Source organism: Sander vitreus, chromosome 11, assembly GCF_031162955.1.
Source record: "Sander vitreus isolate 19-12246 chromosome 11, sanVit1, whole genome shotgun sequence".
NCBI classification, from domain to species: Eukaryota; Metazoa; Chordata; class Actinopteri; order Perciformes; family Percidae; genus Sander; species Sander vitreus.
Genome location: NC_135865.1, coordinates 9,630,120 through 9,649,728, shown reverse-complemented (window position 1 = coordinate 9,649,728; position 19,609 = coordinate 9,630,120). Strand labels below are relative to the sequence as shown.

Genomic DNA, 19,609 nt, shown 5'->3' with positions numbered 1-19,609 from the left:
GTAATGCCTATACTGCCCCTACTCAGTTCTTGACATGCCTAAAAAGTAGTTGGTGTCTGCATGCTACTTTAAAGGGATACTTCACCGATTTAGCATTAAGCTTTGTATCAGTAGAAACACTGTAGTATTTTTGAATGACCGTGCTTCCCTCCCTCATGTCCCCCTGAGAGGGGAGATCTCTGTATTGTGGGTCTGGAAAAATTTATACCGATGATGCAAAAATCGTCATTTTACGTCATCGGTATAATTTTTCCAGAGGCAAAGGACTACAGCCAGTACTTCCGCATAGCCCATAGGGGGTTGGACGTCGTTTTTTTAAGGAAATTGCCGAGGTAAAAACGAGTGTCAGCCATCTTGAATCATTGCTTAGCTTCTCAGCAGAAACAGATTTATTCATCCCAAAGGAAATTTTAGAACAACAATTATGTGCATACAAACTACCGCACACATGTACCACCGGGATACATTACTAGCCAGTAAGGGGACATCCTCAGCGGTGTGCGGAAAGCGGGACGAGGGTAGGAGTTGGAGCTAGGTGGAAGCTAACGATAGCCAGCCACCTGTGCCAGGCTTCGCCTGCTACGGCACAGCCTCAGTAGCAGCTCTGTCACCGGGTAAGACTAGCTAGCTAGTGGAGGTGGGCTTTTTTTAACACGGACTGTTGCAGAAATGGGGTGCTTGTATCCAACTAACTGCTAACTGCTGGTGGAGTTTGTGACTGTTAGATGCCGACCATTCTACATTCCACGCAGATTTACGACTCTGTTTACAGCCTACCAAGCGCTAATGCTAGTATGTGTTAGCTGAACTTTACGGAGCATATAGCTAATGTGTGTGCACTAAATGTATCCTGTTTCGTATGTCTTTTTTATATATTTTAATTGTGTAACCACTTGAGACACGGTGAAACATTTCGTGTATATGGTTGAAATGACAATAAAACACAGTTGAGCAGTTGATCGTTTCACTGCCTGTCTGTCTGTAAACGGTAGGGGTGGCTTGGGAGTGGACTCAGAGCAGCAAAGCAAGTGCATTCTGGGATTTGGTGTCTTTCATCCACATTAGCCAAAAACACATTTCCTGGCTTTTCTCGGCCTAGAAGGCACCAATTATATATATATCACATTTATACTACATAAATGACCCAATTTAAAGATATATTCAGCTTTCCAGCGGTGAAATATCCCTTTAACTCAACTTAAGCAACATCTTGATTTAGCTACCTGTTGAACGATCATCCCACATTGCCATAAATATAACAAGATGCCACTGTGGTACACCTCTTGTCCATATTCATATGTGCATATTCAATTACTACATTACATGGAGAGAAACATGTTTTTGTCCTTTACATTTACATATACGAGGGGGACAGAATATAACAAAAACCTTCTCAATATAATGGAGTCCAGTACAACACCACCACCACCATGAAATATGACCTCAATGCTGAAACCGAAACGTATAACTGAATTAGGCTAACACATTTCTGATGATGTCGCCCAAAAGTGAACATTACAAGCTTCATAATAATGGATGTTGCTGCAGGGCTGTTGTATTGGAGTGCATTAGATTGTACAGGTGTACCTAATGAAGTGAACGTTCAAGTTCAGGTTTCCTGTTTACATAACATAACTATGCATCCTGTTGCATGGTTCATGTGACCTTAACATGGTTCGAGTGACAAAAACATGGGCCAAATGTGCTTTTTAGAACTGATATAGACCACCTTGTGGTTAATAAACTTTAAGTCGTTCTTATTAGTTTTACAGTAACTTAATGATTAGCCTGGTTTGTAGACTGGTTTTTGGCTAAGTACAGCCACAGCTCTCAGAAAGCACATCAACAGGACTACAGCCAACTAGTTATGTTTTGGCTTTTTGTGAAGTTACTCACAAAATTATTGTTAATTAGCTTCAGCTGATATAATGGTACACTGACCACATTTGTCATTTTTAATTGGCAAAAGCAATTTGCAATTTAAGCAGCAGTGCTGCCTAAATACTTGAAGCCTGCCACCTTAACATATTACATACACATTAGTATTTGCTAATAAGGAAGCATGAGGACAGATAGAATATTTAAAAAAATATGGGCTTTAAAAAAGGGCTGGTTCTTAATGCCATATGGTAACAGTAAATGAGAAAAATTCCATGATCTTGAATAAGCTCCACCACACTAGTGTTAAACAATAATTAGCTTTTGTAACTTTCATAACATGCATATAAATGTTATAAACCATTAGTGTAATCCCATAAAGATATATTTGAGATTTAATGTCATACTGTGTTGATCCGTGTTTGGAGATATAGCTGCTCAATGCACAATATGCTGGAAGTGGTTGCTGGGTGCTTGCTATTAATAGAAGCAGGGGTCTAGACCAGCTCTGCAGCTGAACGCTATGTGAAAAGAGAGGATGGTGGTGGCATGAGGTGGTATTAGTCTTTGGGGGGGGGGATGTCTGTATGTTGTTATCTGATTAAATACCAGGCTTGTGTGCATAAAGGTTGTTTATGTGTGGAGAGGAGAAAACAACACAACAGAGGGAGAGGAAAGGGGAGGAGGTGGATGGAGAGGGGAGTTGATGTAATGCAGCCTCTGGCAGCCATAATGCAGGTCCTTAGCAGCAGTTAACAGTTGCTGCACGGCTGACCTTGTTTTTCTAAATGTACATCTACACTGCTTCAACAGAATGAATAATCATTTAGTATTTTCCTTTGTCTTTATTTATTTATTTATATTTATAATGTTTCCTTGTTCATTGTTCATGTTTCGACAAGGGACTGATAGCAAAAAAGTGTTGCTGACTAAATAAAACAGTCTGTATTAGGTACTTCCTATTTTACACAATGGGAAACCACAATTAGATAGATAGGTAGATAGCTAGATAGATAGATAGATAGATAGATAGATAGATAGATAGATAGATAGATAGATAGGTAGGTAGGTAGATAGATAGATAGATAGATAGGTAGATAGCTAGATAGATAGATAGATAGATAGATAGATAGATAGATAGATAGATAGATAGATAGGTAGGTAGGTAGGTAGATAGATAGATAGATAGATAGATAGATAGATAGATAGATAGGTAGGTAGGTAGGTAGGTAGGTAGGTAGGTAGGTAGGTAGGTAGGTAGGTAGGTAGGTAGGTAGGTAGGTAGGTAGATAGATAGGTAGATAGAAAGATAGACAGATAGAGAATGACAGTACAGGTAAACCTGGTCACACACATTTATAATACATGTACAAACACACACTGAAAGAGGGAGAAAGATGTTTTTGGCCTTGAAATATATATGAGCAGCTCTAAAATTCACATGTTTCTCATCCACTTCTTGGCTCTCTTGTATGTATATGTAGGGGGTGGATCTCTTGTATGCCAGCAACAGTGAACCAGAGTGGGGCTAGAGAACCTAAAGGGACCTGGAGGATGAATGTGTGAATGTGTGTGTTTGGCCAGGTTCTGATAGAACCGTTATTTGTGTGTTTTCCAATGATGTGTGTACATGGCCATTACCACTGAATGGTTTTGTGTATGAATGTGTATATGCAGCTCTTTTTTACTGCTAAGGGCTCAAACATGTATTGCCTGATAACTAGGATAAACACTCAACCTTCCTTTTGTCCTCTTCAATAGATGGGAAAGGTGAGTTATTCTTATTAATAGGTTGAAGGCGTGTGTCAGCGCCCATTCTGCAAACTCTGTCCCACCTACTTTTGAACCCCTTAAAATGTAGTCACTTCTGGCATAAAGTCCCACACCAACATCCTATGTCATGCGAGAATATGATTGAATGCCTCTAAGTGGGCTATCCCACATGGATTTACATGACACCAATACAAAAGTAATTTCATCCACAGTTTTCGGTCCAATGTCCACACACAACATACTCGACTTTGCACAAAATAAAGAAAACATAGAATACATTAAATCATGGAAGAGAATCACAATGTCAAAGCCATGTCATGCCATGAAATACATGTGGATATGTGTGTGGCTCGTGGTGCATATCTTAATGTTACAGCCTAATGCCTTCCAGATGCATTAGGTGCATTATGGTGAAAGAGTTATATACATACGCAATACATTTATTCAGTGTTATTAAATTGCCACATAACTGAAATTATATTTAAAACAGTTGACATTATTTAAAATAAAAACTGACAGGAGAATGCCAGCAATTGCTGCATGCTGCTGTGTGATCTAATTCTTGAACTGAGGAATTGGGTATGCACACTTTCAAAACATAATTCACAGGGAATAAAATGAAACAATGCAAATATATTGAGGCAAGGCTTTTAAAATCCATATTTATTCATTATAGATGTGCTCAATCAAAAAGTCTGATTCCTTGGACTATATGATCGCTGCTGGGACCCTATTGTTTTTGCCTGTTCTTCTTCTTCCTAAGAAATCCATGTTACCATGCACGGAAACTCACCAAAATTTGCACACAAGACCAGCGATTTGTGTGCTAATTGTCCTGATGGTGGCACTACAACAGCCAACAGACAATTCTAAACTTTAAAAAATCACAACACATCAGCCGTACATGCTACAATGTCGCAACTTACGCCAAACTGTAGCCCCAATAGAGCAGAAACTATGCTCTGCTTTTACCTTGTGGTAATTTTGAAGTCCATCACTCCCACATTTTAGTTTCAATTGACACCAAATTTGGGCATCTTCATTTCCAGACTGTCCTCCACAAATTTCCCATTCACATTTTTGATATCAAAAATTGAGCCCACAGTGCATTAAAACGTTTTTACTGCACACAGTAGCGTAAACAAACTAAATCTTTGATGTTCATGGACAAAATTCACAACATCCGAAGATCACTGTAGATTTGCTGTGCAAAATTTCAGAAGTGTATCTCAGAGAAATTATTTAATTGTGTCCTCATCTATGCATTGCAGTCAATGCAAAATAGAGCATATTTAAACATCAGTTTGGCATTTATGTCAAGTACACAAATTCTCAGAATTTTCTAATGAGAAAATATTTTTTTACAGCAGTTTAAAATTCAGCATTTTCATGCAAGCCTGCTCCTTGTCTACTAGGTGTTGCGATGCCACCTCTGACATCACCCAGATAATAGCTCCCTGACATCAGGAACTACCTACGGCCTCAATGGTTCTGAGTTTGAGCCCATGGTGTTGCAACATGATCATACACATATCTAATCAGACATAGTGCTGTGGACAACTCCCCTGTATATTTATATTTTATATATATATATATGTGTCTGCATTAACACACCTGATTCTGATCAGACCAGTTCCAGTTTAGGAAAGGCATGTTATTGAGTCAACCCAGGCTGACTCAATAAAGTATAACCCAAATAGCTAGAGGAGGCATCACCTGGAGAAAAGCTCACTGAGATCAATGTTTTCCTTTGGACCCAAAGATTGTGAGTTCAAAGCTCATTGGTCACAATGTCACATCTTATAAAAAATCAGCCATTGTGCTTTGGACACCTTCCCCGCCAGTTTAAAATGTTCGGCCCGACCATTTAGGTTTATTAATCACCGATTAAATATCCATTCATGTGGCCGGGTTTGCTCAGTTGGTAGAGCAGGCGCACATATATAGAGGTGTATGCCTCGACGCAGAAGGTCCAGGATTCGAGTCCGACCTGGATGATTTTCCTGCATGTCTTCCCCCTCTCTCTATCTTTCATATCTTGGTGTGCTTTCCATTAAAGGCTGTAATGCCCAAAAAAATCTTAAAAAAAAAAAAAAAAAAATCCGTTCATGATGGTTAATGGCCTTCTTTGACAACCAATGGGCATCTTCTTTGCAGTACACAGTTGGTGCCACTAATGTTTGTGCCAGATTTATTATTTCCATGAAAGGCCCCGCACACCTATACAGGTGTGGCTGATCAGACCTCTGCTCAGTTTGAAGGTATGGGGATTACATGAGGTCACCAGACTTTTGGGTTGTGTCTGAAATCACTTCCTTGTTTACCCATTCACTATTTTCTAAAATTGAGATTTCAGGCATTAATGTATTACTCTCGTTGTAAGATAGTTTGCAAAAATCTCCATTTTACGATGGAAAAAAAGACAAGTAGACAAAGTGTATTATTTTTGATATAATGATGCGCAAAAGCAGGGCCTCTGTGAAAGTGTTGCTGTAATGGGTAGTTTTTAAAAAATGAATATGAAACTATAATCTGATATGTAGAATGTTTTTTTTTATTCTTACAGCATCTGTAGCATTGTTACAGTGCTTCAACTGTTGTCACACTGCAGTTTTAATATTATTGTTGTTGTAACATTCCACTCCACACTGGTGATGTCCATGTCTCTACATCTCTCCAGAGCAGATAACTAAGTGAGACACTGCTGGGAAATTTAACATGACTAATGGCAGACAGCTGCAGTGCATGCAATGCATCTCACAGTGTAAGTGGGAGAGACAGTATCGTTTTGCCTAGTCAGGCCTTGGCATATGAACGCTGAACCTAGTTCACTCTCAGTTCATTCCAGATGCAACATTAACAGAAGCTTACATTTCTTTGCTAATTACACAGTGTGAAGTCTCCATGTTTTATCAATAGAAGTTGATCTAAATGAGTCTAGATATCGTCTTAGATTTTGGATATCATAATATCGTAATATGGCATAAGTATTGTCTTTTCCAGGTTTTAAAGGCTGCATTACAGTAAAGTTATGTCATTTTCTGAACTTACCAGACTGTTGTAACTGTTATATTATTAGCCTTTACCCACTTAGTCATTATATCCACATTACTGATGATTATTTATCAAAAATCTCATTGTGTAAATATTTTGTGAAAGCACCAATAGTCAACCCTACAATATCGTTGTGGTAGTGTATTTGGTCAACAATATCGTGATATTTGTTTTTCTCCATACCGCCCAGCCCTATTTTTGAATTTCAATAAGCTTTTAGTTGATTGAAATTCTGATGCATCTTTAATGTGTTTTGTATTTATCAATGATGAAATGATGTGCAAATACAAGTAATACAAGGAATGTGTGTTTACAACAATATGGAAAGATGTATTTGTAGTTTAAAGCTTTGTCAGACACATGAAGATGTCACAGGAAAATGTCTTTCTATCCTCAGAAGCCTTTGTTTTTTGGCCGCCTCAGTTAATAAACAGCAAAGTGGCATTAGTTATCTTTAACCATTATATCCGAAAACAATTGCATTTTAGATGATTTAGTCATTTAAAAGGTCACAGTTTTAGAAATGGATATTTAGCTTTTCAAAATGATAAAGCTCATTCACTTCAATTCAATTCACCACACTAGAATGTCATAGGGGCAGGCAAAATGATCCTAACTCTGATCCTAAAATGTTCTATTTTAATTAAAATCCTGTTCTGTGTTTTATTGTTGTTGCAGACGGTGCGTCATGGTTTCCCTTATCAGCCCACTGCTTTGGCCTTTGACCCTGTGCAGAAGATCTTGGCCATTGGCTCCAGGACAGGAGGTGTACGGATGTATCCTTTAACAGTCTACTGCTCACTTCCTCCCTTACTCTTGTCTGGAGACACACTAGAAAACTATACATACATGAATACATAGTTATGTATTTAGTAAATACATTACCTGGCTGTTGTATATTATTGTACATTATAAAAACTACTCCTACACAAACCTGTGGCACTGTGTCTCCAGGCAGGGACCTTCCTTCCTCCACCCCTCCCCCTTTTATCCTCTATTTCTCAGCTCTTTCGTTTCATGTTGCTCGGCTGTCATGTCTCAGGCTCAGAACTGTCCATCCAACAGCCCATCCCCTGGGTCACCCGGTCACAGGGATGGGAGAAGACATGTCAGTGCAACCCAGGTAGGAGATTACACCCTCATAAAAACCCAGGGTTCCAAGCATGCCTTTAGGGAAGCAAGCAATTATCGATGCTGCAGCAGCCGCCCTGCTGGTCCTGCAGGGGTAATAGATGGACCATGGTGATTTCTCTGCTAAAAGAAACAGGGAAAGAAAAGATAGTGAGAGAGGAAGACGTGACATTGTTTGAATATTTGAAAGAGAGGAAAAGAATAGGGGGCTCTCTTTAATGAACGCCTGACTGTGAAGCAAGGCTGCAATTTCAGCTTGATGGAAGCCCTTGAGTGAGTTAGCATTTGTATTGACATGCTGCACACACCTTCATCTGCTCCCACGTGGCCTGTTACTGACTCTCTCTCTCTCTTTCTCTCTCTCAGTTGCATGCTCTCACATACACACTCTATTTTACTTTTTGTCATTCTGCCTCGCCCTACATCACCTTCTGTCTAGAGGACCTCCCCCCCCCCCCCTCTTATTTCTGCTTATTTATTCAATTCACCCTTCCTCTGTCCTTCACAGCCTGTCTGAATGTTCTTCCTTTTTTTCCAGGGCTTTGAACGTCGACCTGCCATCTTCTGTCTGTCATGGTCTCTTTTTGTTTTCTTACCTCTATTGCTTTTCTAATGCATTTCCCCTCTCTATGTTCCTTCCTTTGTAGCTACATGTATATTAGGACTCTATACAGTGGTAGTCATTGCAGGAATTTTTCATGCTCCATTCCTACTTCATAAATGGTACAATAGTGAGTCCTGTATTTAGCTTTTATTCTGCATCAACGCTATGTTAGTGTTGCACGCAGAACCCACAAAGGATTTTTTCACCATTTCATTTCAGATTTTCATTTTTCTCACCCAGTCTCCCCAGGGTTTCAAGCTATGTAGCGAACTTTCTCTTGTATTTGTCTGCTGCGACTGACCCGATAACATAGACGCTGCCTTCTACTGTAGCAATGCATCATTATTTGGCAACAATCAGTATTTTGTTCTTGTTAAAGAATCTGTATTGATCTCCTGGGGCTCAAAGTTAAACATTCAGATGACACTATTGATCGACTGTGTGGGACTGCGGTAATGTGGGCTCTCTGTAGAAGGTGCCTTTTTCCAGTGTGTGGTGTGTAGGTATGCATGTCTCCCTGAGTGTCTGTGTGTATTGACGGTATGTGTGTTTGCGTGCGTAAGTATAGCCAGAGGAGTGATCAATATATCTTAGTTTCCACGAGTGAGGTTGCTTCATCAGAAAAAACATTTAGTCAATAACCTGTTAATAACCTGGATGCTGGCGCCAGTTGAGGTACCGTTGTGATTTATAGTGAAGTGAGCTATATCTGCTTTCCAAGCAGACAACAGGAGTATTACCTTTCACCTCTCTTTCATTTTCACTCCAAAGCCTCAAACGTGAGAGGATGTGGAGTTAAGCTTAGTGTTTTGTCTTAAGTAAGACTTAGTTGATAAAACAAATACACATAAGTGGCATCGGCCATGCCAATTTGTCACCAAATACAGTTATGTTTCATTTTTAGATATTAACTTATTATGATGAAATCCTAATAATAACATTTGAAAATGTAAATATTGCCGCAAAGCCACCAAGGTGGGAACTGTTAATTCTCTCACGTGTTTTGTCTTCACATGTGGCGCCTACCTCCTACACACTCTCTCCTGGTAAAAAGTTGTAAGCGATCACTTAACCCTGTGTGGTAAACTACAGTAGTATTTTGTGTGATTTGCATTTCCTAAATGACAAATCACTTTTCCCCCCAATAATTTTATAATGGTTGAAAGTTAAATCCTCAACAGTTATCCAGAAACACAAAAGATACATGAGCACACTGACTGCTGCTACAATCTGTTGTATAGTGATTTGTTTTGGACAGTATAGTATAAAATGTCATATATTTAATATGAACGACTGAGGCAATCACTGTAGGCCTGGTCCTGCCCCGGTGAGTGGTGCATAGTGACGATGTCATCAGGGTTGGCGCAGTGGGTTGGCAATGAGGCTCTCTGCAGTGGGCTCCTAGGACACTCCTCCCCCTGCCTGGGGTGAGATTATCAAAATATGCTGAGATTTGGTTTATTGAGAGCAAATAGAACAGAGAAAGAGCATGACTGGATGTGTGTGTGTGTGTGTGTGTGTGTGTGTGTGTGTGTGTGTGTGTTCATGTATTTCTTTCTCTATTTCTTGCTGAGTGTGCATTCATGTGCACCGTCTACTTGTGTCAATATTGTGTGCATCTCTGTGGTTTGGGTCTCAGCGCAGTGAAAGTGGATGTAGTTTCAATAAAGGGCTCAGGTAATAGAATTGCCCACAGTCCGATAGACAGTCAGTTCCCATAACAGTCAATCTGATCAGAGAAATGGAGAACAAGAATGAGGTAAGAGACAGAGAGAGAAATTGAAAAAAATGGGGGGGATGAGAAAGAGAAAGATGGTTTGTATTGATATCAACAGCTTTTTTTTTTTAAAACACGTGACAATTAACATTGATGTATCACTTAAACAGCAATACTGTAAATCATTGCCAGATTCTTTTTGAGACATTACCAGGGCTGCATTCATTTTAGCTAGTGTATTTATACCTAATAAACTGGGTACAAAGTGTAAATAATACTGAAACATGATACTGTAAGCGTTGGTATATATTCTTTGATACTGATTCATAATGTTTCTGGATGTGATATCAACTCTGAGAATATCAATAGACTTGACTACATGTCCTCTTCTATTAACTCAAGACACTGCCAAGAAATCTGTTGACAGTGCTGAGTAATCAAGATAAGTTAGCCAGCATTGACACAGTCCTTGTTGCTTGGTAAGAGGGCGACTGCAGCTTTACTTTTGAGGAGTAGTTCTGTCATCAGCAGCCACGTTCTTCAATGACCAGCAGCAAGCAATTAGTAAACCTAATTTGGCCAATAAAGAGTGAGGCAATGGGAGGAGGTCACTCTGTGTAAACACGCAGCTACTGTACAGTCCATTTCTAATCACAGTGTGTGTGTGTGTGTGTGTGTGTGTGTGACAGCTTTGCAGTGCCAGTTAGACCACCATCAAATAGTCATCAATTAGGCATTCATAATTGTAACACTGTGTCATTGTCTTTGCTGACTGTGTGATCAGGCATGTAAACACAAGAACCATTTTGCAACCAGTACAGTATCTCAGCTACTACAGAAAGTGTCCAGTGCCATAATCACGTGCTACCCATATCAAGAGTGTTGGGTGTATTAGCACACGCTGCTCTGTTTACATAATTCCTGTAATCACTGTTACCACAAACTCTGTTTCCAAACTTAAGCTCACACTCCTGTTTCCATAGATATGAGCACATGTACATAATCACAACGAGTCATAAGTCCTGCCTAGTGACTTGATTGAATTACACCTAATAGGATTTGCAGCACTCTAATTGTAAACTAGAGTAATGGCAGCTTTTACTGGCGGCAAAGGTGAGCTGGCAAAAGTGTTGCTTGTAAGCTGCTAATAACCGCACACTGCACTCTATCCTTACTTTAACCTGGTAGGGCGCACGATAATAGAATGAATGGCTCTACCCTGCACTTTACACCTGGATTAAAGGAAAAGTAATATGGCGGAGAAGGGCAGTTTATTTTGAATCAGAATGAAGTATATCAAAGTATATTTTCCTTTTAATCATAGAGTTAGCACTTTTTTATTTTAGAAACTATCTCTTAATGTTGTTTGTTCTGTCTTTAGCCTGAACAACACCTCTTTAATGAGTGTTTCCCATGTTTTTTTTTCTAAGTGAATATACAACGGCAGATGTTGACTGTTGCATTACTGTGGAAATGTCTACATAATGGTGAGATCACATGCATATACAGATGCAAATGAATGAGGGGGCTATGTTTTTCACGTCTGTCTAAGTGTTCCGGTGTACCCCGCTCAACTAAACAGATAATGTCCTTTATAATATTAATTTGTAATGGTACAAAGTTTGAAACCCGAATATGTAAGAATCTTCATAATATGATCACATAATTGTCTTCCATCTTGTATCCTCTCTTCTACATCCTGTATTTATGCGACATTGTACATCCTACTGCCAATACTTTTTATCACTCATCTTTAAACCTCTTCTTTTTCTACTATTTTACATCATATGCCCTTCATAAAATGCAGATAGTAGCAGAAAATATGCAAATGGTAACTGGAGTTTCACTGCTGTTTTGGTTTCATGTTGTCTTAACATGTACAATGGGGAGAACAAGTATTTGATACACTGCCGATTTTGCAGGTTTTCCTACTTACAAAGCATGTAGAGGTCTGTAATTTTTATCATAGGTACACTTCAACTGTGAGAGACGGAATCTAAAACAAAAAGCCAGAAAATCACATCGTATCATTTGTAAATAATTAATTTGCATTTTATTGCATGACATAAGTATTTGATCACCTACCAACCAGTAAGAATTCCGGTTCTCACAGACCTGTTAGTTTTTCTTTAAGAAGCGCTCCTGTTCTCCACTCATTACCTGTATTAACTGCACCTGTTTGAACTTGTTACATGTATAAAAGACACCTGTCCACACACTCAATCAAACAGACTCCAACCTCTCCACAATTGCCAATACCAGAGAGCTGTGTAAGGACATCAGGGATACAATTGTAGACCTGCACAAGGCTGGGATGGGCTACAGGACAACAGGCAAGCAGCTTGGTGAGAAGGCAACAACTGTTGGTACAATTATTAGAAAATGGAAGAAGTTAAAGATGACGGACAATCTCCCTCGTTCTGGGGCTCCATGCAAGATCTCACCTCGTGGGGCATCAATGATCATGAGGAAGGTGAGGGATCAGCCCAGAACTACATGGCAGGACCTGGTCAATGACCTGAAGAGAGCTGGGACCACAGTCTCAAAGAAAACCATTAGTAACACACTACGCCGTCATGGATTAAAATCCTGCAGCGCACAAAAGGTCCCCCTGCTCAAGCCAGCGCATGTCCAGGCCCGTCTGAAGTTTGCCAATGCAACCATCGGGATGATCCAGAGGAGGAATGGGAGAAGGTCATGTGGTCTGATGAGACAAAAATAGAGCTTTTTGGTCTAAACTCCACTCGCCGTGTTTGGAGGAAGAAGAAGGATGAGTACAACCCCAAGAACACCATCCCAACCGTGAAGCATGGAGGTGGAAACATCATTCTTTGGGGATGCTTTTCTGCAAAGGGGACAGGATGACTGCACCGTATTGAGGGGAGGATGGATGGGGCCATGTATCGCGAGATCTTGGCCAACAACCTCCTTCCCTCAGTAAGAGCATTGAAGATGGGTCGAGACTGGGTCTTCCAGCATGACAACGACCCGAAACACACAGCCAGGGCAACTAAGAAGTGGCTCCGTAAGAAGCATCTCAAGGTCCTGGAGTGGCCTAGCCAGTCTCCAGACCTGAACCCAATAGAAAATCTTTGGAGGGAGCTGAAAGTCCATATTGCCCAGCGACAGCCCCGAAACCTGAAGGATCTGGAGAAGGTCTGTATGGAGGAGTGGGCCAAAATCCCTGCTGCAGTGTGCGCAAACCTGGTCAAGAACTACAGGAAACGTATAATCTCTGTAATTGCAAACAAAGGTTTCTGTACCAAATATTAAGTTCTGCTTTTCTGATGTATCAAATACTTATGTCATGCAATAAAATGCAAATTAATTACTTAAAAATCATACAATATGATTTTCTGGATTTTTGTTTTAGATTCCGTCACTCACAGTTGAAGAGTACCTATGATAAAAAATACAGACTTCTACATGCTTTGTAAGTGGGAAAACCTGCAAAATTGGCAGTGTATGAAATACTTGTTCTCCCCACTGTATTTGCTAATGGGCTGAATTCGCGAGCTGGCAACTGTGATGTTTTGGTGATCTCATTTAGTATTTTTCTTTCTCCTTCTCTTAATTAGTCCTCATCCTGCCTCTGGGTTCCATTAACACTTGTAGTTCTGGTTTAGTTGGAAGACCACTTGTTTCCTTCCTGCTATATAATGATCCCACCTACAGTACCATTCAGAGGGGAACTGAAAAGCAAAGCATCCAAAGCCCTGTGTTGCTCTGCTGTTGCTCTGTTTTTCTAATAGCTTTGCTTTCACCTATTGCCTTCTACACCCTGTCTCTCTTCATCATCTTCCTCTCTTTCTTCTCCCCTACAACCTTTTTCTTAAGGTCTTCCTTTCTCTGATGCTGTATATCTCTGAACATGTGAATGCAGGATTTTTCCTGCATAGAGGATTTTTTGGGGCCCCCCAAAGAGATTTTAGCCAGTGCCATAGGAAAATCACCAGCGCCAAAACATCTTTGACTTCCAGCAGTCAACTCCCCTCTCATCCACAGCCACTTTGTTTTACACTTGCGGCTGGTCATGATAAGCCAGCTAAACAGCATTGTTTTGATTGGACCTGAATGCTGCACTGTGAAGCTAGCGCTTATGGGATCTCAGCTGTACTGGACTCGGTTGTTTTAATGGTAGTATTTAATCTCAATTTTAACCTCCAGTGTCAGGCTGTTCTGCCGTACTGGACTCTCACGATGGTTTTAACGGTAGTAGCCTATTTAATCTCAGTTGTACCGCCCTGAGTCAGGCTGGACCGTATTCTTCCGGTGGTTTTAATTGCAGTATTTAATCACAGTTTTAACAACCGCCTGTCCAGCTCTTTAGGGCTGTTAAACTGCGTTAGCCGCCTCCTTCGATGACATCTCCACGTAACTAGATAGGTTGCAGAACTGTATCAGAGGTGGTGAAGTTAACATATGTGTGGACAATAAGCCACTACCATACTGGGATACTGCCATATGAGCTGAGGAATTAAATTTATAAATAAATTAAAAAAACCTAAATATTTGAAAGCCATACAGAATGCCTGGGAGCCTTACTGCATTATATTCCATTATATTTGTTATATAAAGACATTGCAACTATAAATCGGTGCACACCATTCACCAGAATGCAGAAAATGAAGTGTTTAGTGCTCCAAATTTATGGAATGTGTGTGCAAGAGAGGGAGAGATTTGATAAAAATGTTTTATAATGAAAATGTGCCCAGACTACGTAGGAAAGTCTGTGAACAGTTGCACTGAAAACACTGAGTTCATAAGTGCTGGAGCTCTGACCTCTTTATATGAATCACATGATGATACAGCTTCATGTAGCAACCATAGACTGTTGTAGCAACATATATTAACAGTGTGTTACTAAAATAAATACGATTGATTGCTGTAATTTATGATCATTTTGCTAAAAACCATGAGACCAGTGTGTGTCCACACTAGGGCTGTACAATACTCGAAATTGTATCAAAATCACAATAAAACAATTGCAGGAGGTGTAATGTTTGTTAAAAGTGAAATAAAAAATGAAATATTGTCGTGCTGCAGAGATGCCCTGGCCTACACATCATATTTTACCAGACTTTGAAAAACATCTTTCCTTGGTACAGATCCCCACAAAAAAATGTTCAATAAAAATGAGAATAATGATGTAAAAATGGTCATTCCCTCCAATATCGCAAATCATATCACAGTTGCAATATCAGTCAAAATATTTTTTCTAAATTTTTCAGCCCTAGTTCACAATGCATCCTGCGCCCAAGCCTCTCCCCTGGCATTTTGGATAAAGATACCATTTTTTTTTAACAAACAGACTTTGTTTGTGCTTAAACAGGAGCACTTGCTATTTTATGCTGTAATGCAATGCTTCAAATGTACTACCAAATATGACCTAGTGGCACACAGTGTAAAATCCAGTGTCAGAGGCTGGTAGATCTTCTCCAAAATCTAACAATTATGTGGTTAAGGTGTATTGATGTTGAAATCTTACACAATTATTAAGACAATTTAAAGAAGCTGTGGGAGGTAGGACTGTGGATTCTTTCTATGTATAACGCAACTACAGTGCTGTAGTTAGTTTCAGCTTGATTGTATTTAATTAATCTTTAGCCACAGAAGTGTTAAACAGCAGCTGGAGAAGGGGCGAAGCCTTTTGTCCTGATGTCCATCCTACTGTCATTCATTATGGCATTTGCTGTCATTAAGGGTATGTTTGATGTTAGGTTTTGCTTTTGAACAATCGTCTATGCTCTCAATACATCCTCCTCATCTTCATCCTTATTCTCCTTATGGCTGCCAGTCTTTGCTCTTTGGTTATTTGTCCCCACTGCTAGGGATGGCGAGGTAGTCAAGGATAGAAAGGTCATTTGACTATTAATAGCAGCACTGAGAATAGTCTAGGAAATGCCACTGGTGTAAATTCACAGTCCACCTTCTGCTGTGTGATACATGATACATTTGAAAATGTAGACAATATGACAGGAGATGTTTTCAATTCAGCTAGAGTCAACAAAGATCATGGGCTTTTGAAACCATTTATGGAGTATATGCACTAACTTACCAATCATACATGAAGACAGGCATCACAATGAGCGAAACAGTTAGACAGGCTTGTTGTGATTTAAATTCAGCGGCAGAATGAAACATTGTTTCATCAATTTAGTTACCTCTAATCTCATTCTGTGTACAGAGCCAGCTATTTGTTTTAGAACTCACTATGCAGCACAACAGGTGTTTACTACCATTGCATCATTATTTGTGTGTTCTATCTCGAGCAGCACCTTACAGGTTTATGGAAATGTATGTCAAAGCTGGTACAATAAAATGAGCAGATAACATTTTTCTCCAAGAATCGAAATGTGGAGGCTGACCTTTGCTTATATGTGATGTGTAAAGACTCGCTAACCTTTACTGCACAAAAGCCATTAAAAGCTTCTGTGATTACTGTACTGTGGAATTAGTGACAGTGAAATATAAGAAGAAAGAGTGGAAATAGGAAATGGCAGATAGGTTGGAGAATCACTGGCTTGCACCAAAATATAATAATAGTCTATCTCTTAGTTGAAACATCAACAAAAGTTCATTTTAACCATACCCACATGACCACTAACTTCCAGTTACCTGCTCTTATGACTCGTTTCTGAAACATGGGTCATTTTGCCAAACACTGGTTAGTAGCCTATTTTGACGTTTAGTTATGAGGATTCTTGTGTAAATAAAATAGTATTTTGTTTTTGAGTAAAGTAACAGTGTTGCTCAGATCTGTAACGCAGCAGCCCTCTGGCTCATGAGGCTGTGCACACTCGCATGTGCCCACACACACACAAACAAACAAACAAACAAGCAAACAGTAAAAGTCTTCTCATGTTGGAGAGACATAGAGAGAGAATTTGTCCTCTGAATTCAGTCAACATCCTATCGACTGTACTGTACCCTCCAGCTGAGAGGGATGTGAAATGGAAGCAAATGTAAAAAGAGGCCTGTATGGTTATATTTTACCCTTGAATATCCTACCATACACCTGGGTACCTTTTACGTGGGTAGAAAGAAGGGGCAGAGAGAGATAGAGACTGTGTTCTATCCAAATATTTAGACAAATTGTATGTTGATGCTTTTGCAACATTGTTATTGTATCTTTCTCGTCAAGCCCAAAAAATTTAATTGAGAGACAGAGAATCTATTTTTTCTCTATTTTTGGGACAGCACGCAGTGCAAACGGCTGCACAAGGTGCAACACAAGCACAGGCAAAGTGGCATTTTCACACCATGCTGTATGAATGCATTATCCTTCCAGCTGATTAACTGCAGGTCTGTGATCCATCTGCAGACTCTAATTGGAGTCAGGCACATTGTCAAGCTGCAATTATGAATGTCAGATCCACTGGCTTCATTTGTGCAACCAGTGCCAGACTGTTGCAAAATAACCACACGTGCATCTGTGCTCTAGTCCACATAATTTTAGACAGTTTCCTATGCCGTGTAAATCAAATTAAGGATTAAAGACTGTCACATTGTAAACATTCATGCATTTCCATTCAAAATTGTACAACAATGTTAAACTCCTTTTCACGAAATCCCTTAAGACTGTTGGTGTTTTCATCCAAAAGCACTGGATTACCACGGTTATCACCGCTTGTGTCACCCCCACTTATAATGTATGATCATTTTTTTTCTTCTTATACCACTCTGTATCTAATCTATAATTGTTATATGGGGACAAGGCATTCATGGAATCTCATGGAAGGCATTCATTGTGTTACGTTTTGTTTGTACAAATATTCCAAACTGTTCGTCCATCTGACAAGCACTTCTGTGAGTCTACTGGCCTCGGTGCAACGTATACAGCGCTTTTGACTGCGCTTCATGTCCCATGCCTTGATTTATAAAAATGGAGGTTGACAACTAATGTCATCAGATGTTTCTTCTGCCTCTATAAAGTTTCTGTTTGATAAACCTCTCTTAATCCATTTAAAAATACACCTACGCAGTGAACCCTAAGGATGTCAATTTTTAAGCTGCCTTAGTTGTAATTACACAGTGTATTCCATCTTCAATGTGGACTGTATTCATATTCTGGTATTTAGCCACGATGCCTTCTAATCATCTTCATCAGGATGATTTTATGTTCATGCCGTTTGATTTCTCTTGCTGTCCTCTTTCTCACACTATCACATTTTACCACATTTATATTTTAGTGGAAAGAATGCAAATGAAACCAGGGTCTAACTGAATGGCCGTTTTGCCGTTATCATCACAAACGGCAAAGAAATTCTGGAAATGCAATTAGCTGCACTGCCAATGCAATGGTACATGTAATCTTTAAGTCTTTAATTAGATCAGATTACACTTCCCTTTGAATTATGTGATTTGGCATGTTGGGACTTGATGTTTACTCCACGTGATGGCTAGGGGGTGTGTGTGTGTGTGTGTGTGTGTATGTATGCATACTGAGCATCTTTTTTCTACTGTGTTGCCACGTGTAAACACATTACATAATGCATAGTTTCATCAGATGTAGAGAAAGAATAAGGAGAGAGTGACTGAAAAAAATGGAAGGGATGTTTTGGACAGATAAGCTGCTCTGCATTCTTATCTCAGTGCCCAGTGATGTCACATGGAAAACTATGTGTATTGCAACGCAATGAAATATAGGACTGTTAGAGCTATGTCTGTGGTGCATTAAAGTGGAATTGATAAGTCAAGAATTAATAGAAATGGTAATGAGTGATAGCTTTTGAACAATTCCTCTCCCTTTTAAGCAGTCTAAAATTGTCGTGCTTAAGTGATGCAAATGTAGTCATTAAAATTATCTGTCTCCAACACACTTTATTTCTTGCTTAAACAAAATGTATACTTCTGACATTTCAAGGCTAAGCCAAAAAATATTCAAATGTTTTGTTTCCTCAGATTTCTCCAAGACCTTAAGTGTAAATATGACTTGAACCAGTGTTACACTGCACTGTTACACTGGAGTTTGCAATTTCACATACACATTGACATGTGCAGCTGCTGTTGTTTTGTTTATTTCATTAGAAATGATGAACATTTTCTATTGTGATGACATTCATTAGTTTTTCCAACTTGCACACATGCCGTATGTGCCTGAAAGGGTTTTGTGCTTCTTCTGTAACACTTTCATTTCATTTATTATTTATCTCGAACAATCAACAATGTTGTAAAAGAAAACAAAACCACAAAATAAAACACAACAATCAGAATTGAACAAAACCAAAAAAATAAAAAAATAAATAAAAAAGGATTAGTTTGAGAAGGAGCAGGCGGAAGCAAATAGCTTATTTGGTCCTGCCCCTATATCACAAAATCATATTATTACAAAGCAAATAGATATGCAAATACAGCATACAAATGTTCAGGTCTTACAATAACTTACAACAATACAACAATGTACAACAATACCTTTACATTAAAATTCCATTTAATAACATATGTATGTA

At 39.3% G+C, this 19,609-nt stretch overlaps 1 protein-coding gene across 1 annotated transcript in view; it reads left to right on the top strand.

The window, feature by feature from the left end:
* Positions 1 to 19,609, top strand: part of stxbp5l (syntaxin binding protein 5L) — a 142,963-nt gene that overhangs the window by 13,086 nt on the left and 110,268 nt on the right. The window contains exon 2 of the mRNA XM_078261553.1: positions 7,384 to 7,481. Coding sequence (XP_078117679.1) covers positions 7,384 to 7,481 — 98 coding nt within the window. The remainder of the gene's footprint in view (positions 1 to 7,383; positions 7,482 to 19,609) is intronic.